The sequence below is a fragment of the Anneissia japonica genome, unplaced genomic scaffold, assembly GCF_011630105.1.
Source record: "Anneissia japonica isolate Jap-2015-1 unplaced genomic scaffold, ASM1163010v1 scaffold1951_len603592_cov169, whole genome shotgun sequence".
Taxonomy (NCBI): domain Eukaryota; kingdom Metazoa; phylum Echinodermata; class Crinoidea; order Comatulida; family Comatulidae; genus Anneissia; species Anneissia japonica.
Window position 1 is genome coordinate 376,225 of NW_022741522.1, and position 14,631 is coordinate 390,855.

At 35.8% G+C, this 14,631-nt stretch overlaps 2 protein-coding genes across 3 annotated transcripts in view; one reads left to right on the forward strand and one right to left on the reverse strand.

Moving 5' to 3' along the window:
* The first annotated feature begins 3,298 nt into the window (after window positions 1–3,298).
* LOC117118725 (tektin-4-like) lies at window positions 3,299–9,707 on the forward strand. 2 transcript variants are annotated; one of them, XM_033263401.1, is made up of 6 exons: window positions 3,299–4,040; window positions 4,194–4,264; window positions 4,776–4,919; window positions 7,644–7,866; window positions 8,246–8,400; window positions 9,327–9,707. In XM_033263401.1, exons 1-6 carry the CDS (start codon window positions 3,471–3,473, stop codon window positions 9,541–9,543), a joined length of 1,380 nt encoding a protein of 459 aa, XP_033119292.1. In that variant the 5' UTR covers window positions 3,299–3,470; the 3' UTR covers window positions 9,544–9,707. The 2 variants fall into 2 exon arrangements, with proteins under 2 accessions (XP_033119292.1, XP_033119293.1); XM_033263402.1 differs by lacking the exons at window positions 7,644–7,866; window positions 8,246–8,400; window positions 9,327–9,707 and adding exons at window positions 5,807–6,029; window positions 7,055–7,236.
* A 1,665-nt stretch (window positions 9,708–11,372) lies between these two features.
* LOC117118724 (NADH dehydrogenase [ubiquinone] 1 beta subcomplex subunit 10-like) overlaps window positions 11,373–14,631 on the reverse strand; it is a 4,531-nt gene continuing 1,272 nt past the window's right edge. The window contains exons 2-4 of the mRNA XM_033263400.1: window positions 12,958–13,096; window positions 12,070–12,209; window positions 11,373–11,649 (exon numbers count right to left, since the gene is read on the reverse strand). Coding sequence (XP_033119291.1) covers window positions 11,549–11,649; window positions 12,070–12,209; window positions 12,958–13,096 — 380 coding nt within the window. The 3' untranslated portion in view covers window positions 11,373–11,548. The remainder of the gene's footprint in view (window positions 11,650–12,069; window positions 12,210–12,957; window positions 13,097–14,631) is intronic.

Here is a 14,631-nt window from a genome sequence, read left to right on the forward strand (position 1 = left end):
AATTTTCTGTTCGTCTGTTGTGCGGATTGTCCATAATTTACTACTGTAATGAAGCTACTGAAAGGAGTTTTACCGATTAATTAAAATGAAGATGTTTTGTATGCCTATGAATGAATGAAATTTAAATACGGGAATCTGAAATAAGATTTTGATGAATAATTATAATCTCATAAAATGGTACTACTTGAAAGATTAGACCAGTATTTAGATCCATTTTTAGCCAGCCAAATGCAGTTAGCAAGACCATAAAAATCAGCAAAAAATGGATTCCGACGGTGAAAAGGAGGGGGAGGGGGGAGGGGGAGAGGGTAATCTCATACAACCGATCTACAAAAATTGTCAAAAAAAAATCTTCTCAAACGAGGATCATCTTATATACTGTGTCTTATATTATTATACTATAGATGTCAATTACAATTTCAAACAACAAGTATACAATAATACATGGTCAGGTTCACTATAAGCAGTAATACTATTAGCAGAGCTTGAGATTTGAAGTGAGTGTTGCACTCCCACAGCACCTAAACTCCCCTTTAAAGGTGTGAAAAATAGAGCACAAGGGTTTAAAAATCATGCACCTTAACTTAAATCTAGTAAAAACCCCCACCACTGTGGTTGTGTTTTACTGTAGGAAGTATTTTGTGTTGCTTTCAACTCCAACACCATTTTACAGGCCTAAGTACAAAAGCAAAGTTCTTGAAGTTCTTACTCTCCCAAATACAGTAATCACTTACCCATTACAAATTAAGATGTTTTTCATACCTCAACTATGACTTTCAAATAACAACCCCTATTTTAGTATGAATATGGCCAAATAAAAAAGTACTTGTTTAGTATCACCACCCCTACCTGAATTTTCGAGCGAAAATTCAAAATTTAGTGGCGGAATTTTTTTTGTATTGAAAAAAATTAATTTTGTCCAGAAAATGTATCCAGCATAGGCCTATTTTCAGATTCAAACACAGATTTCACCAACCAGGTGTAATACAGTGTTTAATTGTACAGTAGGCCTATAGAAAATGAATAACTTTTAACACTTTAGTTTTCAGAATGAAATTGAAAATATTTAATCTTTGGAAGGAATTCTTTGTTTTGATTTACTTTGTTTGATGATGACAAGTAGAAACAAGAAATTCTTTTTATTTGGCCTACCCTTAATATACTGTGCAATAGATGCTTTAATCTTGCACTGTTCGTTACTGTTTCTAGGAATTTTTAATTATTCATGAGAAAAAAACCAAATCCGGGAAATATGTGCCATCCCATGAATACTTGAATAGTTTCATCTGGTTTGTTTTTAATGATTGTAGTAGAGCTGTTGATAATAAACCAAGCACATTGATGTAACTTAATTGCAGTACAACTACAATCGCATGATAAAGTAGGGCTTATTTAGTGTACGATGCATGCTCTAGTAATTGCTTTATAAGTCAAACGCCGTCTTTTAATTTTAGTTTTTTATAACCAACTGTTATAGCAGTCATCAGTTGCTATAGTGATATGATCAGTATACGTGTGCGTATTTACATTTAACTGTGCGTATGCTGAATTTCACTCCTGCAGTATGCATTGAACTACACATCAGCAGTACAGTACAGATACGATATTGTAATTTGTATTGTGTTAGAAAGAACTTTCGCCAAACAAAAAAACATTTCAGCATTCGAGAGGGAATACAGTCACTGACATCCTTTTTGTTCGGTGCATGTAGACAGGTAAAATTGTGCGATGATTTCATAACTAGGCTAGGCTACGGCCTAGTAGTAGTAGGAGGCCGTAGCCCGAAATAGGCCGTCCAAAATGGACGCCAGTGAGCATGGCACTGAGCCGATAGGCAGGCCATGCCCATCTTTGGGAATCTTAACCGAATATTGGTACGAAATCAACGTACATTCAATCAATAAATGTTGTTTTTATCAAACTTAAAATTTGATTTAGCTTTAGTTTAATGTAACATTCAATAGATTTGAAGAATATAAAGAATTTGCTACAGGTAGACCAGGCCCAATTAGGCTAGGCTGAGCTGATTAGGCCAAGCTGTCCAAGCCGTCACGGTAAAAGTTGCCGTCTTAAATAATTGTAGGCCGTCCAAACGGCTCACTGGCTAGGCCTGTGCACCCAATGTTATTCTCAGTCACAACATATCATTACATGATTCAACCACTCACAAAAAGTAAATAAATACAAGGTTTCTGTGCTCGCTAGCAAGAGAAGCTGCTACTATTTTGTAATCAGTAATAAATTGCCTGAATATCTGATTTTTTTTTCCACTATTGAATGGCAGTCTTATATTTTCTGATCGGAATTTTCCCATGAAACATCTGACAACAAAAATGCGGCTTCATACAGACAGTGCCATCGCTTTTTTCTTTTGAGCGTGCTGTTTAACGTTCAGGTTTTTCGAACTGCCGTAGTTGTTCTGCTGGATTGTGGCATTAAAATTAAATGTTTTTATACTGTACCTGTCTACACATTTGGATAATGTTTTTTTTTTTAGTTAGTATAAATTGTACACTTGAGTTGACTTTCATGTGAACCACTTCATAATTAAACAGCAACACCATATTATAACTAGCATACAGACTACTGAAATTACATACGAAATGCAACCCTACCTATTCTACTAGCTACAGTAGTACTACTTAAACTAGGGGGCCTACACAGACAGTACCGGTACACTACCATGACATGATGTTACACACAACAAACCTTCCTAGGGCTTATTCTAAAGATTACAGTAAAGGTCCGTGGGTAGGCTTAGACCAGTAGTAGTAGAGAGGAAATGGTGGGCCTACCTAGACTGGGCCACTAGCCTAGGCCTCCTAGATAGATAGGCGGCGGCGTACATGCCGAGGGAGACCTGACTGACCTGTCCTGAACCTGGCCTAGAGCTAAGTAAGCCACTCTGTACTACAGCCAGAGTCTCTGTAGAGGTTAATATTAAATAAAATAATAAATGTTGCTTACCCTAACCTAAAATGTTGTTGAACGAAAATACATACAATTGTGTAGTCCTACTTCCTGTCTGTCCGATAGTAATAATGTCATTAATTATATAGTAGTAGTAGTGAACAAAAACAATGATTAGCATAAGAGCACCTGAGTGCCAGCAATCTGTCTCTTTTCTTCTTTTCCATCTCTTTAATATTTGCCTAACCTTTTTTTTTAATCCTACAGTACGCCCTCACATAGCAGAAATGGTATTGGCCTTTAGAGCAGCCGTCTAATTAAGCAGCCAATGAGATAAATGAAATTTGTGACGTTTAGATTTACTATGGCAACAGTACATAATAAAAAATTAAGTACGCTAGCAACAGAAAGTCAAGCTTCCTCAATCAACACATTGATGAGCTGATGCTACATTCTCTTTAGCAGAATTTGCAGAGTAGACACATTTCACTTCATTCATATAAGTTGTTTTTGTTTTGTTTGGCTACAGAAGTTAAGTGTTTTGAACACAAAAAAGGACAATGGCCACACTACTTTCGAAAACACGTACTCCACCGGCCCCTACTCCTCCATATTCTGGTGTTGTTGGGACCAGAACCGACAGTGAGCTAGCTGAAAGTCTTGCAAGAATGACAACATACGGTGATAGTGGTGTGCTAGGAACTGCGAGAGGAGCCCCCACATCTGAAGGCTTTCGCTCAGCTAAGCACACTCCACAAGAATGGCATACATCAAACTACCAACAATATTACCAAAGTTTTTCAGATCGTGACAACGCAGAGAGGCTGCGACATGAATCGAAGACACTGTCGAATGAGACGGATGCCTTGACGAAGCGTACTCAGACAGATGCCACAAAGAAACTTACAGAGCGCCTTCACGATATCCACTTTTGGAAGTTTGAATTGAACCGTGAAATTGAAGAGATGATCGAGGAGACGGATCTACTCTGCGCCCAGAAGAAGCGACTAGAAAATGCTCTTGACGCCACTGAAATTCCAATGTCAATAGCACAAGACAATTTGCAATGCCGCGGAAGAAGGCATGACATTGATCTTGTTCATGATCGTGTTGAGCTTGCACTTAATAAGGTAGCCCAAAGCTTATTAAACATTTCAATATTGTCACAATGACACTAGACTAGGCTAGGCCTAGGAGTATTCAATAATATTTAAAGAATTAATTTGTTATATTCTGAATAATATTTCACTATTATTTATTTCTTTTAATGTCTTTATTATTAGGAATATGAGATAATTGTCAAAGTACAAGACTTGCTGAGGAGAACAATTGAACAATCGGATAGACAAATCAAGTAAGCCATTCTTTTGTTTAAATGTATTCAGTCACATTTTTTTTAGGTATGGAATAAGTGAACAAATAAAATGACCCAAACACCATCTTTTTGTATCCTGTGAGAATCAACATTTGATGGGTACATGAGGGTCACTCAAAACCATACAGTCTTCATCAAGGTCTTAGAGTCCCTCTGTTCCCCAAATCAGGGCAGTGGTAGATGACACCACCATAAAAACATTGAAGTGTATCAGGATTGCCAGATCCAGGAAACAACAGTGCAACATTCACCAGCAGCAGTGCACCAGCCTACCGTTTTCAGTGGTAGATCCAAAATTTTTTTGTGGGGGGGTGGCACAAGTGGATCAAAGATTTATGACCCAATAGGGGCAGAACCTATGGTCCAAGAGAACAGGGTTTAGGGCGTTCCTTTACCTCCTGGGGGAAACTGTTTTTTAGTATATTGACAAACAAAATGAAAATCAGTATTAATGAGTTATTTATGGTCATACTATTCTACATTATTTCAGATTGAACCGAGGAAGTAAGCACAAGTTGACAATGGATTGGTCTGATAAAGTTGAAGCATACGATATTGATACCAAGTGCGCCAATCTCAATAATGACTCAACTGACATCATGTACAAGGAGGGCTCGGCAAAATTCAATGCTGTGTAAGTAAAAGCAAAGAGTATAAATATAACAAGAGAGGTACTCCCATTTATAAAAATGTCACACCTGCGTAGGACAGCCGTTAATGGTTGTATGTTCACCTGCGTATGAACTCTACTGGTGTGTACTATGAACTTGGTAAGTAAAAACAAGTACTGTATCGTGAAAAACTGATAAACAGACAAACAGACCGTGCGTGACAGGATGCGGGTAAACATGCAAATGACAGCGGGCGTCACTGGCTGCGTAGGGAATAGCGTTTGTTCATGCTCTCAATGAGCATAGTTGGCTCTCTTGTTCTATCTTTTGCTGGGTTGGCACTCAAGTGGCAAACAAGAGCTTAGCTCAGTTAGTTCAGTCGGCTGAACTGGTGGTAGCCACTGTGCGTGCGCGTGAGATTTCTAATCAATGTTCAGGAGAAGGCCTACACTATCAAATTGTCATGTGGCTACCTTGTGTGAAATACCCATGTAAAAATTGATAAAGTGTCATTTAATTAACCGAGGTGCAGTGTCAATTGATAGAGTTACTAGTCCACATATCAAGCGCCATGAACATCTTGTTTGATGGACACCGATGCTATACAAATCTAAACTATTATTATTACTGTATTATTATTATTATTATTATTATTATTATTATATGCTGTGCATGTTAATGGTGGAAATAAAGGTTAATTTAAATGAAGCAACGAACAATATTTAATGTGTGGAATGAATTCTTAAGTGTTGGTGCTGCAAAAGAAAATGATGCCATGACCATTAGTAGCGGGCAACCCTACCAGTTACCCAATTGTGAAACTCCCACTTCAAGTTAAGAGACCACCATGTGGCGCCAAAACCAATACTTCTGCCAAATTGCTTCTTATTATTCATGTACTTATTTATAGACAATCAACACCTGAGAGCTGGGCTCAGTTCTCGCACGACAACATCGTCCGTGCCGAGCACGAGAAACTCGCTTCTCAGCAACTCAGGAACTTGATCGACCAAATTCTCACAGACACATCGAACGACATGAGAGAGCAATGCAACACCGTTAACACAGAGTTTGCTAATAGGATTCAAGAAATGAACAATGCCAAGACACAGATGGAGAACCACAGAGAAAAGGTAAATGCAAACATTCAATACCGCCACCTAGAGGTTAATGTATTGTCTGTCTATTAGCAGGATTATGCAGTAATGGGCTTCAGGAGATTGAGTATTACTGCAGGACTAGGTCAAAATTACTCTTCTTATCGGACAAGGTGCTACCAGCCATTGGTCATCTGTCAACACACTGTACTTGGCATGCCTGTCAAATGAAATGAACTGAAGTGAACCTTAATATATTCCAATTTTTCGCAGGAATTTCACTTTGTACTGCAAGCACAGTATACTCCAGGGGCGGATTTTGGTGGGGGGGCGGCCCGTCCCCCTTTTGAGAGGTTAAAAAAAAAAAAAAAGAAAAGAAAAAAAGAGAGAAAAAAAATGATAGCCCAGAATGCCTAAAATGTTATGTTCGGGCGTCTAGAACACAAAAATTTCGTGGGGGCATGCCCCTAGGACAGTGTTGGCTCGATCGGCCCAACTTTCGCCCCCCCTCCCCTATTGGACATTTCTGGATCCGCCCCTGTACTCAAAAACTAAAGCTTTGTCCACACTATCAGATTAATTGACAAATGATATGTGATTTGGATATAATATGTGACATCATCATGACCATATATAGGCATATCACACAAATTTGTCACATAAAATTTAATAGTGTAGACAGAGCTTAATGAATAGATCATCATAAAATCTAGTACAATGGTAGATATGGGTCTAGTATAGGAAAAGGTGATTAAAGTTTGGGATGAAAGGTCAAAGGTGATGTTTAAGGTTACAGAAAGTTTTAAAATTTCCTTTAAATTAACTTCTCAAACATAAAAAAAATAATAATGGAAACGCCCATCTCACACCCTTGAACGTCCTGTGTGTATTAATCGATATTCAGGCACAGGCCTACTTAAGTTCATTATATTAACAATTTACAGATAAATTTAATAGTTTGACACAACATGACAAAAAAATAATGTTAACAGCATTTGTACATGAAGTAAAATTATGTGACTAAATGTTTACAATAATAATTACTTATATATAATTTACAGATTGTTGAAGAGATTGCTGAAATGGAGAGGAACGTAGCCTCATTGCAGAAAGCAATCAAAGACAAAGAAGCACCGATGAAGGTAGCACAGACAAGACTAGACCACAGGACTTACAGGCCCAATGTAGAACTATGCAGAGATCCTGCACATTTCAAGTAAGTTACCACCTTTTTTTAGGTTCCTTGCCGGGTGCCAGAACAAGTTTTCATGTAAGATGTGTATAAGAGACAGGAACTCAAGCGCCATGAACATCTTGTTTGATGGACACCGACGCTATACAAATCTAAACTATTATTATTACTGTATTATTATTATTATTATTATTATTATTATTATTATTATATGCTGTGCATGTTAATGGTGGAAATAAAGGTTAATTTAAATGAAGCAACGAACAATATTTAATGTGTGGAATGAATTCTTATGTGTTGGTGCTGCAAAAGAAAATGATGCCATGACCATTAGTAGCGGGCAACCCCACCAGTTACCCAATTGTGAAACCCCCACTTCAAGTTAAGAGACCACCATGTGGTGCCAAAACCAATACTTCTGCCAAATTGCTTCTTATTATTCATGTACTTATTTATAGACAATCAACACCCGAGAGCTGGGCTCAGTTTTCGCACGACAACATCGTCCGTGCCGAGCACGAGAAACTCGCTTCTCAGCAACTCAGGAACTTGATCGACCAAATTCTCACAGACACATCGAATGACATGAGAGAGCAATGCAACACCGTTAACACAGAGTTTGCAAATAGGATTCAAGAAATGAACAATGCCAAGACACAGATGGAGAACCACAGAGAAAAGGTAAACACAAACATTCAATACCGCCACCTAGAGGTTAATGTATTGTCTGTCTATTAGCAGGATTATGCAGTAATGGGCTTCAGGAGATTGAGTATACTGCAGGACTAGGTCAAAATTACTCTTCTTATTGGACAAGGTGCTACCAGCCATTGGTCATCTGTCAACACACTGTACTTGGCATGCCTGTCAAATGAAATGAACTGAAGTGAACCATAATACATTCCAATGTTATTCACAATTTACAGATAAATTTAATAATTTGACACAACATGACAAAAAAATAGCCAATTACTTCCATTATTAAATTGTTAATTTGTATATGAAGTAAAATTATGTGACTAAATGTTTACAATAATAATTACTTATATATAATTTACAGATTGTTGAAGAGATTGCTGAAATGGAGAGGAACGTAGCCTCATTGCAGAAAGCAATCAAAGACAAAGAAGCACCGATGAAGGTAGCACAGACAAGACTAGACCACAGGACTTACAGGCCCAATGTAGAACTATGCAGAGATCCTGCACATTTCAAGTAAGTTACCACCTTAACACATTGACTGCCAGACCTTTTTTTTAGGTTCCTTGCCGGGTGCCAGAACAAGTTTTCATGTACAAACATACTTTTATGAAATGGTGTGTGTAATAAATTCGCAGGAAAATATTAGGGGACGAGTAAACTCGTCACAGGCATTGGAAAGGCATTTTTTATTGTCTCAACCAAGTGCGAGTTTTCTCGTCTGCTTTTTGCATGGGTTGATATATCTTCAGAGGGCGCCCCCACTTGTGCAATCAAGTATATACTGCCAGCAAGATAGCACAACAAACATATATCCGTTATTTGTACGTTATTGTCTAGGTTTATCTTCCCCGAACTACCAGCTGTTTGTCGGTGGTTCTTCAGCGTATAACAAAGAAGTAATAAATGCTAGAATGTTACGCCGATTTTGACAAGTACAGTCATCCGTAGCGCCCTCAGTAACCCCCTGTGAAACGAGTATTTAATTTGTTTTTCAGAGTTCGAACACTCTGGTTCACAAACATTCAAAACAAATATTGTCTGAATTAGATGAAATCTTTTCATCTTTCTTATTTTTTACCCTAGTGGTTTGGTCCCCTATTGGCATGGGCGTAGGCTGGGGAGTGCATACACAGCAAATTGTTCCACTATAATGGGTGAAAATACTAAAAATAACTGTTAACTTTACTTTGGAAAAGGGGTTTAGTTCTACATTCTAAGATTTAATTCTGCATTCTCATTTTTTGCACCTCCACATCCCCCAGGCCTAAACCAGCGTATGTCCTTGCTATTGGGTGCATGCCCCATGGCACTCTCCGCGACTACTTCCCCCACCCACCCCCACAACAGCCTTATCCTTGGCACTACTGCTGTGTATTCCAATTTTGAATATGATCACCCATTGAAGATTAAATGTCAACATTTCTCTCCTCTTCCAACAGGATGGTGAATGAAGTCGGCGAGATCCAGAACTCTATCGACCAGCTCAAGCAGAAACTGGCGGAATCACAGTCCAGTCTGAGGGATTTGATGGCAACACGCAGATCTCTGGAACAGGAAATAGCTCTGAAGAAGAACAGCATCTCCATTGACCGCGACAAGTGCCTTAAGTTCAGAACTCGCTACCCAAGCACATCAAAATTAGTTGGCTACCAATAAGCGTTAACAAAATAAAGCAAACCTAAAAAAAAATTGACAAAATGAATGAAACAAAAAAAAACCAAACATTATTCTGAATAATTTTAGAATACCTTGATAAATGAAATCTGGTTGGATCTGGTAAATTATGGTATATTAGCTAATAAATGAATATGATAATCCTATCCGCTTGCATTCTTTTGTTTACACAATGTTGCAATTTATAATTTTATAGGCAAATATTCTAATTTAATTTTAATGTATTAATTATACATAATACAGTATATTATACTGTTGGTTTTTATTCAATTTTTAATACCAAAGATAACAGAAGATAGGCCAGATAGTCCATATAGTGGAATTCCGGTCGAAATCCATTTTGGGGGGGATGGGATCCATAGAGAGCAATTTTAATTTATCTGATCAGTGACACAATATCTTTATAATCAAGGGCGCCGATTGGGTTCGTTTCTTTTCTTGTAGTTTCTCCAATCCGTCAAATTACTCCACACGCAGGAGGGCGGACGTTCTCATCAATTTTAATGCAAACTACGCAAGAGCTTTTGCTCCATATTGGTACAATTTATTTGTTTGTATGTGCTGATGAAAAATACAAGGGACAAAGCAGTACAGAAGGCACAAAAATTGCCTTCTTCTTCTTTTTTATTGTTAAGCACATTGAGGCTTCAGCATAATGTACTTTATCAATTATTATTATTATTATTGTCATTATTATTATTATTATTGTTTATGACAACCTGACCCTCCAGAAACATGATTCACATGATGACCTGATCTCTGCAATACTTGGAATTACCCACTCAAGAAAAAAAAATAGTGTTGCATATATTGCAGTCAGATTTTTTTTTTTTGTGATATGGAATATTGGATGCACGTAACAGTACTGTACTCTATTTAAAATCAAAGGAAAGGTTGTACAGTACTTGCATATGTAATTGAAAATCCACTTTAAATTGTTAACCAGCCTAGAATCATTAAATCATGAATTGAGAGTCCCAGTTTTGAGAAATTTTAAAGCTAAAAATTATATTAATATATTTTCTTTACCAAAGTTGACTACACAAATATAAACTGTGTCTATATAGCTCCTGTGTATGGTTAATGTCAAGGCATTATTCTGGACTGTTTACAGTGCTTATGGCAGTTTATCTCTGTAAGGTAGATATTAAAATGTATATATGATTTAATATTGACTATTAATTTGAATAAATTTGTTATTGATGTATGTTGAATTTGAGGTGTGGACCTTTTTTAATTGTGAAAGATAATTTGTCCAGTCCAATTCAGGTGTGCAATATCTCTATTAAAATGTATACCCCACTACAGTATCAGGGCCATATCCAGAATTACCATGAGGGGGGGGGGGAAGTGGGGTGAAAAAATGGACAACTGTGATCAGGGAAATTTTCTCCCTGCACCGCCACTGTAAAGCAGTAATGGTGGAACAAAATCTGGGACCAGTTTTTTTTGCTCAAACTTTGCTTCACAAATAAAAGAACAACGATAAGGGAACCTAGTCTGCCTGCGACTGACTTGGTACTTTCTACATTGTTTTGATAACTATTTCAGCACACAGACTTCTCAGCAAAATAAAAGAGCACTTTAAGTTGGTTTCTTTTTAATTCACACACTAATTCTCACTCTTTCCATACAATTTTGAAGAAAAACCCTTAATAAGACTCAACAGAATATTTCATTCTTAACAATGTATTAACACTCCAAGAAAAAAAAAAACTAAATAAACCTTAAAAATTAGCAGTTTACTTAGTGATGCAGTGAGGCAAAACATACTGAAGTAATACAGTACAAGTTATTACATGAGAGGAATAAGTAGGCCTGTTGTAAGTAAGTCTTGTTTAATAATAGAAATGAAAATTTGCTATTTTTGTTTTAGTATTAAATACATACACTTCAACTTTATTCTGTAGTTTCTTTGACCAATATATTTCTATGTATTTTTTCACTATTCTGTTTAATTGCGATATAACATTTAACTCGTTTGTGTTTAGTTTTCTTGTTCCTGAGCTCTCCTTCTTTCATCTACCATCCTGTGTTGCTGCTTAGAATAACATCTCCTTGCATTGCCATGAAAGCCAAGTTCTCCATCTAAATTTGAAAAGGAAATACACAATGAGTACAAGAATTATTGAATACTTAGCTGCCTGTGCAATATTATCACATATTGTTTCAAGAGTTATTCCATTATTACTCAATTCAACAAATGAACAAATTTTTACCATCATCTTGGCACTTATTAATAAAATAGTAATAATTCTTTAATTTGTCCTCATTCTAACTGGAAATCAGAAATTGGGGCTGGGCCCCTGGGCACCGACAGCACCACCCTAGTTAACTACAACATAACAGGCTAATACTGCCCATCTCTCTCAATATGAGGGTTATTCGAGGAGCCAAACGATCAAAGTCTAATTAAAACCCGACGATGGCTGGGTTTCAACTGGGTCTTCTGCACAAGATGCAGAAACAATACCTCTCAATCAACTGCTCAGCTTGCATGATACTTACACTTAGTGTAGTAGTTATCTGCAGCTTCCTCATAATCGTCTAAATAGGACCTACAGGCTATTTTGGCACTATGGCCCTGTTCAGCGTAACATCTCCCAACTGTCTTTTTCAATAAAGTCAAAATCTCTTGATCCACCACTCTATAGACAAGATCCAAAGGAATAACTGAACAGCGTAAATTAATTACAGTATATAGTCACTCTTTTCGCAATACATGTGGTAACCAAGGTGTAACAGGTGTACAATAAATGAAGGTAAAACTAATCAAATATTTATGTTAAGGCGAAACTTTTTTTTTTTTTTTGGTGCTTATTATTACCTATATAGATCTACCTGTAGACCTACAGTACTGCAAACATTGTACAGTATGTGGAACTCAATACAAAATTGGCAAGTTTTTTTCCAGGAGTCCCAGGTTAGAAGCCACTTTAAGGAGATAAATGAGCTTCCTTAAACTAAGTCAAATTTATATTACTAAGCATTGTGACAACCATTGTCTGCTCTATTTAAAGAAACATTTGATAATTAAAAAACATGTAAATACTGTATCATGAATTTGTGGAAGATGAGTTAATTTTCATAGATTTTTGCTTGCCAAGGGAGACTAGGTACTCATGTTTTTTATTTATTATATAAATTTTGCATAATATACAGAAAACATTTGACACACCTTTGTACAAAAATTAAAAAAGACAAAACAATGAAGTACAAAAAAAGACAGGTTAGCGGCATGCCAAGAGAGATTAATGGGCTAAGAGCCCGACACCAGAGTGAATTCTCTCTAAACCACTAACCTGAAAAAAAAACAATGAAAAACATAAAGAATTAAAAAATGTAAGTATTAAGTAATATTAAGAGACTAATATTGCAAGTCTATATATACCGTACCTGTCTCTCTGGTACTGACTTTCCGCTTCAAACATGCACACTATGTCATCCTCATTACAATCCCACATCTCAGTAACCCTTGGATACCTTCGATGGTAGTAGTAGATAGGGTTTTTTGCACGTTGCCTTTCAATGAATGCTAAAAGATTAAGAGATAAAATGTATTATAGTAATTGTGAACAGTGGTGGTTGAAACATACTTAAAATAAGAAAATCAATCAAATATTATAACTTAACTTTATTTAACAATTACATGGAAACAGTTGTATGAAGAGAAAATGAAAAAAACAGGTATATATATAGCGCGGGGATTTCTTAAATTGTAACAATTTAAATTAGTATTATCATGATATTTCAACATAACAAGCATGGGTAATGGAAGTTTCTTATGAATAAACCTATACATAAAATTTGCTATTTGAATTTTATGAAGATCATAAATATTGAGTACTTTGAGTTGTTTAAAAAGAGGTACAGATGATTCTCTATAATGAGAATGAGTAATTATTCTGGCAGCACGTCGTTGCAGTATATGTAGCTTTTCTATATTGGTACGGAAGTCAGACGCCCAAATTAAATCACAATACTGGAGGTAAGGAAGAACTAAGGTATTGTAAAGCAATGTTAAAATATTTGATGGGAAAAATAAATTAAGCTTACATATGATACTGATATGATAATATATTGACTGGAAATCTCTTCTCAAAAATTAATCATCTTTTCCAGTCTTAGATTGTAACTATATCATTTCACTAAATTTTATTTCTTAGTCATTGTTTGGCAGAGGTATTAATAATAATAATAAAAAATATCTTGAAAATATTTGTTAAAAATGACAGGCAAACCAATAACAGCTAGCCTATCAGCCAGTAGTATGCAACACTTCACTGCCTTGCTTGGTGGTAAGTAACATATATAGGCCTAGGCCTAGTTTCGTACTAGTAAGGCCAGGCCTAGGCCCTAGGCTAAAAAAAGGGATTATGACCGGTTGAGCCGCCGACAAGATGAGCCACCTGTCATTTCTATGAAATGCCAAGTGCGTCTCTCAGTGAATGTAGTGCGTTAATTGCGGCGTATTTCAAATAACTTATTCATTATTTGTCCTACTACTATTTTTTTCCTTTTCAGAAATCATGAAATGTAAATTTAATATAAATTTAATTATCAATTCAATACAACTTGCACATAATTTTCAATTACACAACTTATACATTTTTATAAATGTTTTATAAACACTTTTGATTCAAATTTTTAATTATAAAACTTATACACTTTTAAAAATATGTTATAAGCAGAAACCAAACGTCAATAAACACATTAAAAATAATCAAGTTATTACATTTTTAACACGATTTTGCAATAATATACAACTTCATTTATTTTTATAAAAATGTAGTACATAAAATAATCAAAATTCTAATTTTCAATTACACAACTTATACATCACGAACGGCAATACGAGCAAATCAACGATTGAGCAAATTAACCATGGAAGATAAAACAAAAATAATTAATAGAGCATTAATAAAACAGTAGTAAGTAAAATTAGTAAAACCAATTTGATTTTAAATAGACAGATGACTATAAACAATAAATTTAAATGTGTTATGCCTATGTTATTATACAGTAATTACTATGGTTTTGTAATTTATATATTTTTATTTTTGTACTATT